Here is a 20676-nt window from a genome sequence, read left to right on the forward strand (position 1 = left end):
TCATGTAATTGGTTTGTTGATTTAATGTATCTGACCATCTGTGACTAACGGGGTCAGTTGTATGTATATATGGTTGTCTATAAATATGGACTAGACAAAAAGTCATTCTAAATCTGAGACGAGCATGACGAGAGCTGAGTAGTTTTTTTTTTGTTTTTTTTTATCATGACTTATTATGTTTTGGGTTCCAACTGAAATCATACCAATTGAAACGTTTGGTCAGTGGCTTATTCCAAGTGAGGGCTTTGCTTTAGTGACTGATGCGGAGCGACGACAATGGATCTGGCTGAGTCGTGACTGGTCCAATTAAAATGATGCCAAATATATTACATTGGATAAAAGTGACAGTGTTGGTTCAATATGACTGATGTTACAAAAGAACATTCTATTAAATGAATATGACATTGATTTTGTGACGAATTCCAAGGGATGACATTTGTTTAGTGACGGATTCCAAGGGTTGACATTGGTTAAGTGACGGATTCCAATGGATGACATTGTTAAAGTGACGGATTTCCAGAGATGACATAAGTTTAGTGATGGATACCTGGGATGAAATTGGTAAAGTGACGGATTCCCAGAGATGACATGTATTTAGTGACGGATTCCAAGGAATGACAGTAGTTAAGTGACGGTTTCCAACGGATGACATTTTTAAATGGCGGATACCAAGGGATGACATTTGTTTAATGACGGATTCCAAGGGATGATATTGGTTAAGTGACGGATTCCAAGGATGACATTTGTTAAGTGACGATTCTAATGGATGACATTTGTTTAGTGACGGATTCCAGGGATGACATTTATTTGGTTCAGTGACGGATTCCAAGGGATGACATTTATTTGGTTCAGTGACTGTTGCCACAAGAGGGCATTAATTAAGTGGTGACATCGGTTTATTAGTTGTTGCCATTGATTAAGGATGACATTGGTTTAGTCACGGATTCTAGGTTTGACATTTGTTTAGTGACGGATTCACATGGACGACATTGGTTTAGTGACGAATTCCAATTGGTGACATTTGTTAAGTGTTTCCAAGTTATGACATTGATTTAGTTACGAATTACTAGGGATGACATTTGTTTAGTGACGGATTCCAAAAGATGACATAAGTTAATAGATGGATTCCAAGCGATGACATTGGTTAAGTGACGGATTCCATGGGATGACATTGGTTAAGTAAGAATTTCAATGGATGAATTTGTTACGTGGCGGATTCCAAGGAATGACATTGGTTTAGTGACGGATTTCAAGGGATGACATTGGTTAAGTGACGGATTCCAAGGGATGACATTTGTTAAGTGACGGATCCGAAGGGATGACATTGGTTACGTGACGAATTCCAATGGATAACATTGTAAAGTGACGGATTCCAAGGGATGACATTGTTAAGTGACGAATTCCAAGGGATGACATTGGTTAAGTGACGGATTCCAAGGGACGATATTGGTTATGGGACGGATTCCAAGAAATGACATTAGTTAAGTAAAGATTCCAATGGATGCGATTGTTATGTGACGGATACCAAGGAGGGTATTTGGTTAGTGACGGATTCTAAGGATGACATTATGGATGACATTTATCAGTGACGGATTCCAAGGGATGACATTTGTTAAGTGACGGATCCAGGGATGATATTGGTTAAGTGACGGATTTCAATGGACCCCATTGGTTAAGTAACGAATTCTAGTGGTTGACATTTGATAAGTATGTATTGCAAGTTATGACATTTAATTAGTGACGAATTCCAAGGAATGACATGGGTTAAGTGACGGACTCCAAGGGATGAAATTTATTTGGTTCAGTGACTGATGCCACAAGAGGACATTACTTAAGTGGTGAAATCGGTTTATTGGTTGATGCCAAGTTATGGCAGTGGTTAAGCGACGGATTCCAATGGATTGTATTGGTTTAGTGACGGATTTCATTGTTTGAAATTGGTTAAGTGACGGATTATAAGGGACGACATTGGTTAAGTGACGGATTCTAAGGGATGTGTTTGGTAAAGCGACGGATTCCAAAGGATGACATTAGTTTATTGTCATGTTCAAAGGGATAACATTTATTTCGTTCGATGACTGATGTCACCAAAAGACATTACTTAAGAGACGATATCGGTTCACTGGATGATGCCAAGTGACTGATAACATTGGTTATGTGATATCAATGGGTGACATTTTAGGTCAGTTACTCATAACATGTGATGTCAATATGGTTCTCATACTGATACCAAATGTAAGATTGGGTCCAAGTGGTTGTTTTTGGTACAATGACGTATGCCACTAGCGGACATTGCTTACGTCACTTATAAAAAAGAAGATGCGGTATGATTGCCCATGAGACAACTCTCTTAAAGAAACCAAATGACACACAAATTAACAACATTAGGCCACCGTACGGCCTTCAACAATGAGCAAAGCCCATACCGCATAGTCAGCTATTAAAGGCCCCGAATTAAATTCACTAATGTAAAACAATTCAAACGAGAACACTAACGGCCTAATTAATGTACAAACAATACACGAAAAAAAAATATGTAACACAGTAACAAACAACTGACATTAGTTCAATCATTGGTGCCAAAGGATGACCTTGGTTAAGTCACGGATTCTAATGGATGACATCTTTTTGTGAATGATGTCACTAAGAGGACATTATGTAAGGGACGTCATCAATGCACTGACTGGTGCCAGGATGATGACATTGTTTACGTAACATATTCCAACGGATGATATTGGCTGATTCAATTTTGGTGCAGAGTGACGACATTGTTTCAAGTTAATAACGACTGGTGAAAAGTGGTGATCATGAGATATATCAGCCCGGTAATATTGATTCAGTAAAACATAATGTCAAGTAATGGCACTGATTCAGTTACTGATGCAAAATGACGACATTGAATTAGTGTCGGATTCCAAGTGATGGCATTAGTCCGGTGCTTTTTGGCAAGCATTGTTTTACTGCATATATATAACGAAATATAAATTGATGAAAAATCACATTTAATAATTTAAAGCATAAACATGCATATATACATTAACGACTTAAATAAATTCATACAACGTTGGTTTTCGCTTTTCATCCTTTTTAAGATTTATTAACTATGACAGCTATTTTATCATTTTAATTTAACTGCAAATAAAAATGGGAAATCTGCAAATAGTAACATTTGCGCGGTCCGGATCATTTCGATAAACGGGTTAAAGAGAAATATATAAAATTCTGTTTTTTTACCCGTCTCCCAATTAAATACAGAAATATAGATCACGCTATATCTTAATTTATCTTTCATTTATGATTTTGGGGTAAAAATCATTAATAATTATCCAAAATAGTTATTTTAGTTGCAATTAGGATGAGTCATACATCAATATTGAATGTCTTATAAAAATAAACTAATCCAATAAAGGACTTGACAAATAAAAATTACCAATTATCCTTTTGTGAATGAAGCAACAATGGTTGATTTTAGGTGAATGGGTACAAAACTAATGATATATATGGCAACCAGATGCTCCGCAGGGCGCAGCTTGGGGCAAGTATGGACACAACATTCAAGCTGGATTCAGCTCTGAATTTGGATTGTGATTAAATAGTTGACACAGCATAGGTTTTGGACACAGAATGAATGTGGTCTAATGAACTAAAACATTTTTTTTTTGCTTTTGAGCAATTCACTTTGCCGTTGAATATAAATCCTCCTTTTTTTCATCTCCCCTTTCCCTTAATTCAAAAATGATCTCAATTCAAATTTCCAATGGAGTGCAACAATAACTACTCATTAAAATACATCATAAAATATTTAAAATATAAAATGTCATGGTTAAAATTAATTTTAATCAACTTCTAAAAAATTAAATGGGGAATGTGTCCAAAGGGACACAGATGATGCCCCCACTAGCATATAACGTTAAAAAGGGACATTACTCAAGAACTGTAAAAGTGAAGCTGCCAAAAATTGAACTTGAACTGAGTTAAGAGGTACTAAGAATTATATAAACATTTCATTAAATTTAGTTGAGACAAACTTAGGTTAAGAGAACAGAAACGAAAAAAATCTTCAATGTTTCCACTTGTAAAGAGGCATTACCGTAGAATGGTAATCAAAGTGCTTGTAATCACTGAATGGCAAAGATTGTTTTAATTTATCAGTTGGTAGTAAAAGTGAAAATTGCATTGTAAATTGTATATAGCATTGATTAAAGTGCTATTCTAAACAAAGTATATATATTCTTACCATCCCTTTGTGGTATTCCAATATCCAAAATCTAAATACATGGTTAGATTCAGGATATCAAAGAACCCCAAGAATTCAATTTTTGATGAAATCAAATAAAGTTCAATTTTGGACCTTTTAGACCTCACTGTGAACCAATTTGATAACCGGGCCAAAATATCATAAATCTAAATACATGGTTAGATTCAGCATATCGAAGACCCCCATATATTCAATTTTTGTTGAAAACAAATTTAATTTAATTTTGGACCCCAATTTTGACCAACTTGAAAACTGGGCCCATAATAAAAAAATAAGTACATGTTTAGATTAAGCATATCAAAGAACCCTTAGAAATTAATTTTTGTTAACATCAAACTAAGTTTAATTTTGTACCCTTTGGACCTTAATTTAGACCAATTTGAAAACTGGACCAAAAATTAAGAATCTAAATACACGGTCAGATTCGGCATATCAAAGAACCCATACAGTTCAATTTTTGATGAAATCCAACAAAGTTTAATTTTGGACCCTTTTGGACCCTAATTCCTAAACTGTTGGAACCAAAACTCTCAAAATCAATCTCAACCTTCCTTTTTGTGGTCATAAACCTTGTGTTTAAATTTCATATATTTCTATTTACTTTTAATACACTGTTATTGTGCGAAAACCAAAAAAATGCTTATTTGGGCCCTTTTTTAGCCCCTAATTACTAAACTAAACTAATAATCCCACAATCAATCCCAACCTTCCTTTTGTGGTCATAAACCTTGTGTTAAAATTTTATAGATTTCTATATACTTATACTAGAGTTATTGTGCGAAAACCAAGAAAAATGCTTATTGGACCCTTTGTTGGCCCCTAATTCTTAAACTGTTGGGACCAAAACTTCCAAAATCAATCCCAGCCTTCCTTTTGTGGCCATAAGCCTTGTGTTTAAATTTCATAGATTTCTATTAAATTATACTAAAGTTATAGTTCGAAAACCAAATGTCTTCGGACGACGACGTCGACGACGACGCCAACGTCATACCAATATACGACCGCAAAAATTTTGCGGTCGTATAAAAACCAAAAGATATGCATGAGAACAATAAAACTAATCTCTGCGCAATTTCAAAAGCTCCAAATCCTAGCATAAAACAAAACAGCATGGTTAAGGCAAATAGCATATAATAAACTAGTAATGATTACTTATTAGTATGTAACAGTTTAAATAAACCACTTGCGCACAACATACTTTTTTTTCCGTTGAATTTTGCATAAATGTCTGTCATGCATTGTAAACGACATACATGTATATACATAGAAATAAGTGATGCAATTCTGTTCTCGGTTGTTTTCATTCTTTTTTCTTTTCCTTTTTTTTTTTTTTTCTTTTTTATCTTAAACGACAATTCAATATTACCAAACGACGTTCATGTCTAAACAAAACTTTGATGTGCCCGTTGCATATGTCCATAACAATCTTGAGAAGAGTTGAAGTACTGGAGGCATACCCAACAAATATCTGCGTTGCAACCACGACACGTCATGTGGTTGCATCCATCAATTTTTTCAATCGGAGTTGAACATTTTGGACAGTATTTCGCTCTTCCAGCATTTTGTTTCATCCATAGTTTCAATCCACCGTCGTCCTTTTTCATACTATCTACCCTTTTGCATGTAAGACCATCGTGAAATTGATTTTGACATGCTGTACAGATACGAACTTCACATTCTGGACAACTGAAGAGTTTCTCCTTCTCAGTCACACGATAAATAAGAGAACAGTCTGCTGTCGGACAATACTTGTACGCTTTTTTATTCTGCGACACAAACGAATTAGTAGCTTTCTTCACCAAGAGGTTTATAGGAATTCCAGTGTTGACCGAAAGCTTTGAAATATCCTTCCATGTCCAATTTTCGTTGCATCCTTCACCGCTACAGGTTAGTGGGATCGTGTGGTTTTTAATGTCAGTTTTAAACTGAAGCTCGACACAATCTTTACAATAGGGATGACCACAAGCTTCAAGTCTGTACACCTCTCCTTCTTCTATTGGACAGAAACATACCATGCAATCACGAGTTTGTGTAGGTTGTAGCTTGCATTCTTTACGCTTCTGAATTACAAGGGTAATCATTGTCTCTATAAGTGAGCATGCTTTCTCTATAGCTTCAGTTTGCCCTATGAGAGTGATTAAATGAAGCCGGTGATTAAGTTCTATGCACCCGACTCCGGATTCCTGGACAAGCTTACTAAGATCATATTCATACCGCAACATAATCTCCTTCATCACTCCAGGAGGTTTATCTTCCCCTTTCAATGCCAAAGTTTTCGACTTGCTAGTTTTCAATTCCTGTAAATATTCCTCTAGCATTTTAATAGCTCTCATTTGATTTTCTTCTTTTCCGTGAACAGACAGCGATAGGATTCTTTCATCTGACACAACAGTGGTGTCAGTTTTATCAATAACAGTCTTAACCAATCGTTTTCCATCCCAGGTAAAAAGTTTGTTTATATTTTCATGCGAGTCAATGTCCATTACTTTCCCTTTAATTGCCCTTAGAATATCGGCCTTCACCTTAATGATAGTCTCTACAATGTCAGAGTGCAAATTCACCACCATGTTGCCGTTTCGCAGTTCTTTCTTTTGGATATTCACATTCTCTGTTCGTGACAATTTTTCTACCAATTTATCAACGATGTCACAATATTTGGTATAAACGAGTTTTGGAATCATTAAAGATGTTTTTAAGTCTGCTTTCATTGTCACTATTTGGTCATTCATTGTAAAACCATGATCCATGCCTGCGCATGCAGCAAGACCTTCCTCTGTTTTCGAAAATGATACAAAGGCCAGAAAAGTAAAGTCAGCCTCTCTAGGGGGTCTTAAATCCAAGTCATATGAGCCTTCGTGAACATACTCTTCTAATTTTTTACGAATGCGTTGGCGACATATGTGTATCATATCTTGTGGTGTGTTAACTTTGTGTCGGATCACTGAAACACGTTCTATGTCACTTGGATCTAGACCTAAAGCATCCATAAATCCCTGACGTAATACATCTTCATTCACATGAGGATTTAGGTTAGCAACATGCACTTCATTAGATCCGTTCTTACTTGGTTTAATTCGAGCCATAGTTCCACCAATAGCTATTGGAGTTATCCTTGATCTTAAGGCAGTCGTTATATCTGTAAATTTAACAAACCCAAATCCTCTAGATGGCCGTCTGCACCATTGTAGTTTAGTTCTGAATCCACGAATGTCAGTGTTCTGAAATCCGACACTAGGTCTTGCTTTTATATCAACGCCTTCTCGCATTACGTTTACAGCTCGTTCAGCATCTTCTTTCTTCTCAAATGTGATTTTCCCCCAGTTGTTTCGGTTCTTGCTACTCCAAAATTTCTCAACCTTGACAATTTTACCATTTCGTTCAAACATTTTAGTTATTTCTTCTTCTGATCTTTCTTCACGGAATTTCGGAATTCCAGTGATAAAAATCGTTTTGTATTCATCTACCATCAAAACATCACCTACATTCAAACCAGAACCTATTACAACCCGAACTCCGGTGTTTGTTGATGACAAAAATTGTTCGCTTTTGTCTTGTTGCATTTTCTCTCTCAATTTGTCCACTCTATTTCTAACAATGGTGCCAATATCTTGTTTACAATTCTGTTGAGTATACAGGCTTATTTCTCCTAACTCTTTTGACGCCTCAAGAATTATAACCTTTTCTTTATTTGTTTCCTTGAACGAGTTCTCTAGTTCTCGCAATTTTGAATAACGTGGACCAACAAACTCTCTAAATACCTGTTCTCCAACTTCAAACATTACAAGTAGCTCAACACGCTGCTTACTTAAACTTTCTAAATCAAGCTGCATACAGTTTGTCTCTACAGCTTCCTGAATCCATTCGTCAAGAACAGTTGTTACATTAACTGCAAAGTCACGTGACGTTTTCAGAACCTGTTCTATAACGATCCAGTTTGGAAGTAATCCTAGTGATTTCAATGAAGATGCAGGGAACAATTGTACTTGTTGCTCTTTCTTTACAACGAGATATCCTGCTTTTTCATGTCCCAAGTAATGGCAGACATTTCGACTAAATGTTTTGAACAACATTATTTGCAATTTCTTGTCGACGTCAGAGGGTAACTTCAGCTTAAACTTTGGCTTTTCTCCAAGGTCATTTTTTAAGATATTCAAAACTTCATTGACCGTTTCTCGAACCCCACGGATTGATTTTCCGTTGATAGAATTTTCGGAACACCAAGCCCCTTTTGTTTTTTCCGGTTGGTCATGCCATTCTCTGTAAACATTAAGCATTGTCATAAGATCCCCACCTTCATGACAAAACCTTACTTTAAGTTTGTCCGCTTTGCTTTTCTCTTCGTTTGATCCAGATCGGTAAAAGATAGAACCACCTGCTGCACAACCGGCAGATAAAATTAAAGCTTCAATGCCTACATCTTCCTTAATCGCATCGTGAACGAATCCTCCAAATTTTGGATCAATAGGTAGTTTTGCGATCCATTTCCCAAGTTGTGTTATCTTTCCATTAGACACTGCACCTACTGACTCTAGTGTTTCCATGGCAGCATCCATCATTTCACGCGGAACGGGCTTGCACAAAATCAAAGTCTAATGGAACTACACCGAGTTCCATAAGTTTTAGCAGCGCATGTCCGAGATGAACCCGAAGTATTTCCGGTCGTGAATTTCGCGCCATGTCATTATAGGTATCTAATGAGTACAATCTGAAACATTTTCCGGCATCAGTTCTGCCTGCACGTCCTTTTCTCTGATCTGCAGAACTTTTTGTTATTGTAGTTACGCAAAGGGCACTTATGTTTCGTTTCGGATCAAACTGCATTTTCTTAGCCACACCTGTATCTATGACGTACTTTATTCCTGGAATAGTTATAGATGTTTCTGCACTGTTTGTGGCAAACATAATTTTCCTTTTGCCTTTCGGAGGTGGGTCAAATACCTTTTGTTGTTCAATAGGTTGTAAACGTCCATGGAGGGGTAAACAAATAAAGTCAGTCTCGGAATTCAATGCATTTTCAAAAGCATTACAGCATCTTTCCACTTCAATTGGGGAAGTTAGAAATGTGAGAACGTCCCCTTTTTCTTCGATATGATGAACTTCTATAGTCTTGTCTAATGCTTCCTGTTCATAATTTTCTGACGTTAATTCATCTTCTGTCCACGTGACGTCGACAGGAAACATTCGACCAGAAACTGGCAGTACCGGACATGTTCCAAAGTAATCCACAAACACTTCAGGGTCTATAGTTGCAGAGGTAATTACCACTCTAAGATCTGGTCTGTTATTGATGCTCTTTTTTATCATACCCAGTAGGAGGTCAGTATAAATGCTTCTTTCATGGGCCTCATCTACAATAATGCACGAGTATGCAGAAAAGTTCTCATCTTTAAGGCATTCGTTTAATAACATATGATCAGTCATATAAAGTATTTTCGTATCATGTGACTGCCTTATTTGCATTCCTACTTTATATCCTACAAGTTGTCCGACAGATGTTCTCATTTCTTGTGAAACATGTGTTGCAAGACTAATGGCGGCAATTTTACGTGGTTGAGTACACACTATGAATCCGTTGTTAGCTAATCCGGCCTGGTACATGTACTGTGCTACTTGTGTACTCTTTCCAGATCCTGTTTCACCAAGTAAAATTGAAACCTTGTTTTCGGTTACCATTGATATTATATCTGTTCTTCGGGCGTACATTGGTAAAGCAGAACTCAATCAAGCACACTCGACTTGGAATGCTGAATAGATCATTTTAAGTTCTGAATCAATCTTTTTTGTTTCTCTTACCTTTTCAAGTTTGTCAATTGTGCATTGTAAGAAATCCCGAAACTCTTTCTTTTGCAGGTCCATTTCTTTGAGATTAGATTTCAAAGCTTTTACTTCGCCTTCTACTCGGTTGAATTCGGCCATTGACATGAATCCTTTCTTTTTATATCCAGTTTGATCAATTCTGTTTTCAATACTATCTATCTGGCCTTGGTGTGTAGAAAGAACATCACTAGCTTCGTTCGTCATCTTGTCTAAATGTTGTGACAACTGGCTCTCTTTCGAAATCTGACGTTTAACAAGTTCTTGTCTAGCTATTATTTTAATGTTCGACTTTTTATTGTGAGTTACAAAGTCATAAAGGGCTTCTTTAATTTGCCTCGCACTGGAGAACTCTGCAATACAGTTTGCGCCTCCATTTCCATGTCGGAATTCTTTAAAAGGAAATGACCTGCGTGTTACCTTCTCCAAAAGGCTCCTTAATTGTTCTTCATTTCCATCAAAGTTGATAATGTTGAGATATAAATTTTGACCTTTTTTCTTCGACTCTGTTTTCTGTTCGCGCAAGGCACGTCGCTTTATGTTTCTTCCACTTTGATTAGAACTTGTTTTAGCCATTCTACCTTGCGTTCCATAACTGTATTCCATTCTGTCGTAGTTATAGTATTGCAACGTCTATAGAAGAGGATGGCTGTATCGTTTCTTTTCAACTGAAAAAAAAGAGTAGAACCATTATTATCTCAGATTTTGGAAGAGGATTCAATGCACTTCAATACAGGGCTATTCTCAGAAAGTTTCCCAATCGTTACTTAACTTTATTTATCACAGTTTAGTGTATTTTGATGTTGGTGTCACTCGCCAGGAAATGACCACCCTTCCGTGCACCTGAGTTCAATCACAGTTTTTGTAGTGTTCCTATTAGACTAATAGTTTTTTTGTGTAGTATTTTGTGAAATCTTGCTCGCTTTTTCCGTCGGATTTCTTTGCCATATATACCTAAAATTTAAGGTTGCCCCTTCGCACCTTTCTATCATTTTTTTCCAAATATAAAATATGTATTCTTTACTGTGAGGGAATAAATTGAGAGATGCCAGAAAATAAAAAAATCAAATACAAAATGAGAGCTTTTCTTAACTACCTATTGATTAATCATATGATATGATTCATATATTCTTTTAGTTATATTCAGAAATGGTCAGGACTAAATCCTGTGGATATTATCAAAGAATCAAAATTCAGAACGTGCCATTTTATAAAACCGAAGTTAAAAGGGCACTGGCTGCTAGCTATATACAAACTACAAACTTTGCAATATGATTCGTTTTGGTTCAATTATTAATGACTGAAATAGTGAAATAATTCGCTTTTAGCTGCCACTTCGGTTCAATTTTCAATTGTCAAAATAAGTTAAGAAACGTCGATGAATTATTCACTTGCAAGTGAATAAGGCGACCTCATTGAATCCATAATCACTTGACATTCAATGCAATGCCTTAAAAAAGTTTAATAATTTGGATATACGTTGTAGCGATCATATGAAAATGAATTATTACATGCTCATGTTCTTAAGTTAAACAAACAATTTTCATTCTCAGTTTGTTTTTTTTTTCTTTTTTTTCACACTTTTAGTGATGAAAATAGTTTTTCATTCTTTTGTTTATTAATTGAGGGTTCACGCATATCAGGGGTTCACGCATATTTATTTAGTTAGAAATATGGTCTATGGAGAAATATTCGGAAACTTTCTTTTTGTCCATTCGGAACATTTTTTCTTCTTATCTGTATTAGCATCCTGCAATTAAGAGCACTGACCTCCATACGGGGTATTCAATATATTTAAAACATGGCAATAATTAAGAACTTTACACTGATTGCTTACTCACTTATATGCTATATGATAATAAAATATATAGTTGAAAATCTATATAGAAAAAAACGAAATAGCTATCCATACGTATAAATTTTAAAGAATAATAATGATTCAAACCATGGACACATGTACCTCAGTCTTCCAAACATTCATAAAATTCATTTAGAAATAATTAATGAGGCATTGCGAACTGGTCAACTAGTATGATACAAGTTTTTTTAGGGTATTTTGTGGGTCTCTTTCAAACATAAAAATTCAGACTTTAGATTTAATATATGTGTAGCATATTTGCCTCCGGAAAACTCAACCAGGCAGGTTGATAAAGATGTATTTTTTAACACACTAATTACACAGGTGTATGAGCATCAAAATTCTGGTCCCTTTTTGATTTGTGGAGATTTTAATAGTAGATGTGGAGATGAAAACGATATTGTTGGTGTCGATGATCTATGTCCAAGAGATGTAGTTGATTTTATATGTAATTCTTATATTAACACATTTATTGATTTTTTTAATTAGCGTGAACTGTTGTATACTTAACGGTAGAAACTTTGTTAACAATGATTATACATGTGTAATTTTACGTTCAAGGTTAGTCTCAAGATCGTTTGTACGATTATTCATCTCACCAAACATACTCCGCATATCGACTGACAAATTCTTCTTCTTCTTCTTCTTCCGTTAAGGAGTTGACCTCATATTTGAGTGATTAACTAACTCCGCTCGGTAAAACAGGAGGCTTCTCCATTGATTAAAAGTGAATATTAACAAAGTAATTAAAACTATTTACACTGTACAATTTGGCAAACTGATGTCTAGTTAGGCTGCATCTGGGTCCAGGGCACACTGGCTAATCTGGCCCTGAACTCTTCGAGTGTTGGTGCAGCTGCTACTGTGTCTGGCAGAAGGTTCCAGTCCCTTATAGAGCGTGGGAAGAAGGAGTTGTTGTATACTTCCTTAGTAGCTCTTATCTGTCTAAGTCTGTGGCCACCCCTTGTTCTGTTGTCCCCAGGTGTGTAGTAGATAGCTGGTTGTATCTCCACTAGTTGGTTCTGTATCTTGTAGCATAGTACGAGTCGCTGTTTAATTCGTCTATACTGTAGTGGATCCCACTGGAGTTGGTCTAATAATCCAGTGACGCACAAATTACTGATCATTTTGGTGACCATAAGCATCTCTGGAGATACGGTTGAATCCACGTGGATCTCAGCTTCCGTCGTTTTATTTAAGATTTGTTCGGTATTAGTTTCGATAGTTTGCATTCCACTATTGGGACTTTTCGGTACATGTTTTGGACGTTTTTGTTTATTTTCGGTGTTTTTTGTACAAATCGTCTCGCTGTCACTATCTTCCGTATTAAGCTTTCTTTTTAAGTTATTCTGTTGTGAACTACTATTGGAAAATAGGTCCCCAAATAAAGAGTCATCTGTTTGGTATATAATATTATGAGCTCCGGATATAACATCACTAACACTAATACATGTATCATTAGGTTGTTGTGTACTGTTACTTTTATTTGTTTTTAACTCTTTCGTTTGTTGTTTTTCCTGAGTTGTTTTATTACTCCGACCGTTACCGTTATTTTTCTTCTCCATAATTAAATCTATGGTCCAAAGTCCAAATCAGTGACCTCAAGCCCTAGAGCGGTAGGTCTCTGGCTATTAAACACGGTATTGTGATGAGTAGTTTTCTGTTGTGTCAATGAAAGTTCTATTTTTAGTTTTGTTCAAATAAAAGCTATGAAAAACACTTTTTAAAACAGAGCTTAAGACATATAAAAGTTACACTCACTGCAAAGACTACTCCAAAAGTAATCCTGATAGTCAAAGATATATGAACACTTTATAAATCGCAGATAAAAGTCGAAATTCTTCGGAGACATACAAACATCGACTAATCACAAAGATGGCGTCCGATCATCAATAGGGGTTACTCTCCCACGAGATGGATTGAGATTGAGAAATTATTTGACCTAATATAAAAACCATTATTGAAGAGGCATAACTTTAGAATTGAATTCTAGATACATCGGATTTCATTAATAAAATAGAGTTACACACAAGATAAAAAGGGAATGCTTTCTTATTGCCTATGATGTAACGTAAAATGCTGTGGTGCTGAACACCAATATACAGTACTGAACCAGTCCATGTTTTATATGTGCCTTATCATGTATCCGTGACGTAGTACACAGAACACATGATTCCGAACTCTTCACCTTAACCACATGTATTGACATTATTGATTGCATTGATTATTTCTATTATTACTGTATTTTATGTATAATTGCTGTATCACCTGAATAAACCCTGGTGAGTTTCATATATATATTGTTCTTATATTATTAATTATATGCTCGGATCACAACAATGCACATATATGCATCAAATTAATGGCAATTTTTTTATGCCAAACAACGATAATAAGCAAACAAAAAAAACATGCTCCTGATTTCGGACAGGTATATTAAGTATACATGTATAAGCAGCAAATTAACTGTATTTGCTGGATCCAAACCCATTTCTTATGTGGAACAGGATTTTACCGCATGCACAAACAAATGATAAGTAAGTTGCTTTTGTCTTATTGGTAGGAATAAATATTCCATATTCTATGAAGCAAAATAATCGTACTTTAACGTTTAATCTCGCTACAAATGTTTGCACCTGTCCTTAGTCAGGAATCTGATGTACAGTAGTTGTCGTCTGTTTATGTAGTTCATACGTGTTTCTCGTTTTTGTTTAGACCGTTTTTATATAGACCGTTAGTTTTGGTTTTATACTAGTATATTTTGGGGCCCTTTATAGCTTGCTGTTCGGTGTGAGCCAAGGCTCTGTGTTAAATGCCGTACCTTGACCTATAATGCTTTACTTTTATAACTTATTACTTGGATGGAGAGTTATCTCATTGGCACTCGTACCACATCTTCCTATATCTATATAATATGGGTTTTTTTCACAGAAAAGTAAATAAAATGGCTGTTGGACTACCAATAAGAACCCTAGAAGTGTGTTCCATTGGTAGTATTTTGACCTTTCATGTTGGTAAAAATTAATATCGAAATAAAAACATTAATTATCTCCTCACTTTATATTAAACACCACTCTCAACATACCCAAATTGTCCTGATTTACAATTAAAAAAAAATATATTATCCTCCACACAGATGATAATGAAAACACTGAGGTATAATTTACAATTCAGTTGGAATAAGATTTGCATAAAAAAAAAAGTTCTAAGGTAAGGTTCACGTCTTGACTTTTTTTTCTAAAAAAGCAACTTGTTATAATGTTAGGTAGGATTGGATGAATTAATATTAAAAGGGAGATGATTCAGATTTCTTTAATTCAATTTTTACTCCGTCATGTAATAACTAGAGGCTCTAAAGAGCCTGTGTGATTGTCGCTCACCTTGGTCTATGTGAATATTAAACAAAGGACGCAGATAGCTTCATGACAAAATTGTGTTTTGATGATGGTGATGTGTTTGTACATCTTACTTTACTGAACATTCTTGCTGCTTACAATTATCTCTATCTATAATGAACTTGGCCCAGTAGTTTCAGTGAAAAATGTTAGTTAAAATTAAAAAAAATATGAAAATTGTTAAAAATTTACTATAAAGGAAGAAAAGTAACTCCTTAGGGGTCATGTTGACTTATTTTTAGGTCTTACTTTGCTGTACATTATTGCTCTTTACAATTTATCTCTATCTATAATAATATTCAAAATAATAACAAAAACTGCAAAATTTCCTTAAAATGATTAATTCAGGGGAAGCAACTTAACAATGGGTTGTCCGATCCATCTGAAAATTTTCAGGGCAGATAGATCTTGACCTGATAAACAATTTAACCACAGTCAGATTTGATCTAAATGCTTTTGTTTTTGAGTTATAAGCCATAAAGTGAATTTTACCCCTATGTTCTATTTTTAGCCATGGCGGCCATCTTGGTTTGATGGCCCGGTCAACGGACACATTTTTAAAACTAGATACCCAAAAGATGATTGTGGCCAAGTTTAGATTCATTTGGCCCAGTAGTTTCAGAGGAGATGATTTTTGTAAAAGATAACTAAGATTTACGAAAAGTGGTTAAAAATTGACTATAAAGGGCAATAACTCCTAAAGGGGTCAACTGACCAATTTGATTATGTTGACTTATTTTTAGGTCTAACTTTGCTGTACATTATTGCTGTTTACAATTTATCTCTATCTATAATAATATTCAAAATAAAAACAAAAACCTGCAAAATTTCCTTAAAATCCTATTTCATGGGCAGCAACCTAACAACGTATGTCCAATCCATCTGAAAATTTCAGGGCAGATAGATCTTTACCTGGTAAACAACTTTACCACAGTCAGATTTGATCTAAATGCTTTGGTTTTTGAGTTATAAGCCAAAACTGAGTGCAAAAATTACCAATTCAGGGGCAGCAACCCAGCAACGGGTTGTCCGATTCATCTAAAAAATTCAGGGCAGATAGATCTTGACCTGATAAACAAATTAACCCCCATGTCAGATTTGCTCTAAATGCTTTGGTTTTTGAGTTATAAGCCAAAAACTGCATTTTACCCCTATGTTCTGTTTTTAGCCATGGTAAACATCTTGGTTGGTTGGTCGGGTCACCGGACACAATTTTTTTAAACTAGATACCCCAATGATGATTGTGGCCAAGTTTTGGTTCAATTTGGCCCAGTAGTTTTAGAGGAGAAGACTTTTGTAAAAGTTTACAGACGACGGATGACGGACGCCGGTCGACGACGGATGACGGTCGCAGGTCGATGACGAACGACGGACGCCAAGTGATAAGAAAAGCTCAGTAAGCCCTTCGGACCAGGTGAGCTAAAGAAAAATGGGGAGATGTGGTATGCAACGTGGTTGCCAATAACACAACTCTCCACCAGAGTCAAAATTACGAACACTTTAGCAACTATGTCTCCTACGCTCTTCACCCATACCCCATAGCTATCTATAAAAGGCCCTGAAAACAAAATGTATTTAAAGAGAAAACAAACGGTCAGATTTAGTATGTAAGAAACATCAAATAAAAAATATAAATTACTTTAAGGTGTAGTCAAAAAAAATCTACGATTTTAAAATTGATAAGTATAGGCTTATAAATTTTGGTCCATAAAGTTTTTGAGTTATAAGTCGAAAGAGCATCAGTTGTGGAACAAATATATATGCCTATAACATGTTCAAATGGAGAATGTGTTCATGGAACACAGACGATGTCCCCGCTGCCATATGTATATATACAACGTTATAAAGGCATAAATACCTCAAGAACTGTAAAAGTGACGCCACTCAAATGTGAACTTGATCTGAGTTTTGTTGTAATAAGCATTGTGCACAAGTTTCATAACATTTGGTTGAGGCAAAGTAAAGTGAAAGTACAGAAACAAATATTTTAGGATTTTTTTCCAATTGTAAAGGGGAATAACTCTAGAACAGTAAATGTGACGCCTTCAAAATTCAAACTTGATCTGGGTTTTGCAGTAATAAACATTTTGTATAAGTTTCATAACATTTGATTGAGACAAACTAAAGTTAGAGAACGGTAACCAATTTTGGGACGTATACATGTACAGACGGACAAGGGTGAAAATTTAATGCCCCCTCCGCTATGTCGGCCGGGGGGCATACAAATGTGAGAGTTTATTGAGCTACTTTTCGAGGTACTTTTTTTTTAATTGGTGGGACAAGGCTAACTCGGACTTATACATTATATTTGCATTGGTATCATTTGGGTCTCAAATCGAAAGTAAGAAATCTAGTCTGAACATCTGACACAAAAAAAAACTCCCGTTCCTTAAGCCGCTCAGGTCCGAGTGTCCATGTTGTATCCCCCTAGAGCTCACGATAAAAGCTCCATAATGTTTATAAGAGTACTTACCAGACACACAGCAATGTGTTACATTTTTTGTGACATATCATATGGACGATCGAGCTACGGGGCGCCGAATGGGACTCTTGTGGTTTTGTACAAAATTCAATTCTGTCATAACAAAATCATTTTTGTCTTACAAAACTATGTGCTACAGACTTGTTTTGTGAGAACTTCAATTTTGTGATGACAAAATTCATTTGTGTAGACAAAATTCATTTTTGTCATGACAAAATTTCTTTTTTGTAGACAAAATTCATATTTGTCATGACAAAAGTCAATTTTGTCTAAAAGGTATGCAAATATAAACATATTTGCATACAAAATTGACTTTTGTTACCTGATATGGAAATTAAATCACAAAAGTCAATTGTGTGAGGTAAGATTCAATTTTGTGAGACAAAATTAACTTTTGTGAGACAAAATTGACTTTTGTGAGACAAAATTGACTTTTGTGAGACAAAATTGACTTTTGTGAGACAAAATTCAATTTTGTCAATTTTGTTGAGACAAAAGTCAATTTTGTTAATTTTGTTGAGACAAAAGTCAATTCCTTCAATTTTGTTGAGACAAAAATCAATTTTGTTGAGACAAAAGTCAATTTTGTTAATTTTGTTGAGACAAAAGTCAATTTTGTTAATTTTGTTGAGACAAAAGTCAATTTTGTCAATTTTGTTGAGACAAAAGTCAATTTTGTGACGACAAAATTCATTTTTGTGACGACAAAATTCATTTTTGTGACGACAAAATTCATTTTTGTGACGATCATCTCGGTATCTAGCATTGTAGGTCTGTGGATTTTCAAGAAATGCACTTTCTCGATGTTATTTAAATGGGTTATTCCCACGACTATAAATATAGAACATGTCGTGTACAACATGTACAACTGTGTGTTTGCTGTGTCAGGAAAATTATTGACGCATCATAAGTTCAATTTTTCAACGGTTACGGTGGTCTACGATTGAGATTAACAACTATTCCCGCTGAAATTAAAAAAGTGTAAAGAAAAAGTAGAAAACAATTAAAAAACAGCATTATTGACAAGTATCAATTTACTGGGAGTAATTTATATGTTAATGAAATTGTGAATGCATTTCTTAAGTTATACATATTTCATACTTGTAATTAAATAAATAAATAAATAATAATTTTATTGGTGTAAATTCCTATACAGAAATGATACCAGCCGACATATACAAAATACAAATACAAAAATTAACAAACAAACAAACAAAAAACAACCAAACATATTTTCTCAATGATCAGGATAAGAGATACATATTTTATATTTACATTGCGTGGAGGTGTTATTCATGTGTTATTCATACAAAGAAATCTACCCGGAAATTTGTGTTTAATTATAGTCAATTGTGTAAAGATGTTAATATCAGTGAAAATACACCTACTTCATGTAATTGCAGTAATTCCGAATATATTTATGGACCCATTTCCCATGTTATAACAGGAGATCTTAACATCGTTCAAGACCGAGAGTTAAAATCATTCCTCAGTAAAGGACCTAAATATCGTCCCCCATCAATTATTAATTGGAATGAGTGTCGTAATATCATCCACGACTCACTCCATACTTACTGTATGAAATGGATAAAACGGGAAAAGGCTGACAAAAAATCTTTGGACTCTTTTTTTAATTCAGTAATGAAGATAGTTGATATACGTATTCATCCTTTTAAAGAACATTTTACTATTAACAATAACACAATAAACCTATTTCTCGTGTCAAACATAAACTAAAAGAACTATAGCCAAGGAATTTGTTTTTGTCCCGGCAGATAAAGCTGCTAATAATATTATTATTGTTTGACGTAAATTTTACATTGAGGTTCTGAAAAAGGAAATCACCAATTCACCAACATTCCAACTGACTCCATTTTCAGAAAACGAAATCTGTAACAAACATAAACTTTTAGCCACCGCTTTACAAGCAGAGCCAAATACAATGAAAGTCCCAACTATGTATTGGCTTCCGAAGCTACACAAAACCCCTTACAAATATAGATTTATTTCGTCTTCAAGCCATTGTTCAACTACTAAATTGTCTATTCTTCTTACCAGCACACTTGGTACAATTAAAAACCTGATAATAAATTGTTCAAATAAGGCCTTCGAAAATAGTGGAATAAATTACTTTTGGAGTGTCAAGAACTCGTTGGAAGTACTTGATAAATTGCATGCTTATATTGGTGATTTTGAATCTGTTCAAAGTTTTGATTTTTCTACCCTGTATACCACATTGCCTCACATTCACATTAAGAAAAAATTCACACACCTAATTAAATGGGCATTCAAAAAATCAGAATGTGAATATATATGTTCAAACTCTTTTAGGTCATTTTTTAGTAGCAATAAACAAAAAAACTATGTTAATTGGACATGCTTTGATACTATATATGCCCTTGAATTTTTACTAGATAACATTTTTGTTCGCTTTGGGGATTCCGTATATCGTCAGATTATCGGAATTCCAATGGGGACTAACTGTGCACCACTTATTGCTGACCTGTTTTTGTATTGTTATGAGTTACAATTTATGACAAAAATAAGCAAAGACCCATCGAAACAACATCTGATAAACAAATTTAATAATACTTTTAGATATTTGGATGATATTTTGGCTCTCAATAATGACGACTTCAGTATGTATATTAATGAAATTTATCCTGTTGAACTTACTTTAAATAAAGCTAAAACTAACAATAACCACTGCCCTTTTCTCGATCTTGATATCTATATCACTAATGGAAAGCTGAATACTAAAATTTATGATAAAAGGGATGATTTTTCATTTCCTATCGTTAATTATCCGTTTTTAGATGGTGACGCTCCTTTGTCACCATCTTACGGTGTTTATATATCTCAACTTGTA

The 20676-nt window shown here is 34.9% G+C and overlaps 2 protein-coding genes across 3 annotated transcripts; both read right to left on the minus strand.

Moving 5' to 3' along the window:
* Window positions 1-2985: 2985 nt before the first annotated feature.
* LOC139529807 (uncharacterized) lies at window positions 2986-17853 on the minus strand. 2 transcript variants are annotated; one of them, XM_071325721.1, is made up of 2 exons: window positions 17799-17853; window positions 2986-10740 (listed from the first exon to the last, which is right to left on the minus strand). In XM_071325721.1, the coding sequence occupies exon 2, from the start codon at window positions 8812-8814 to the stop codon at window positions 5641-5643; it is 3174 nt and encodes a 1057-aa protein (XP_071181822.1). In that variant the 5' UTR covers window positions 8815-10740; window positions 17799-17853; the 3' UTR covers window positions 2986-5640. The 2 variants fall into 2 exon arrangements, with proteins under 2 accessions (XP_071181822.1, XP_071181824.1); XM_071325723.1 differs by lacking the exon at window positions 17799-17853 and adding an exon at window positions 13692-13805.
* On the minus strand, window positions 8816-9931 carry LOC139482920 (uncharacterized). The gene has a single exon (XM_071266946.1). The coding sequence runs from the start codon at window positions 9929-9931 to the stop codon at window positions 8816-8818; it is 1116 nt and encodes a 371-aa protein (XP_071123047.1).
* Window positions 17854-20676: the final 2823 nt, after the last annotated feature.

This window comes from Mytilus edulis, chromosome 7 (assembly GCF_963676685.1).
Source record: "Mytilus edulis chromosome 7, xbMytEdul2.2, whole genome shotgun sequence".
NCBI classification, from domain to species: Eukaryota; Metazoa; Mollusca; class Bivalvia; order Mytilida; family Mytilidae; genus Mytilus; species Mytilus edulis.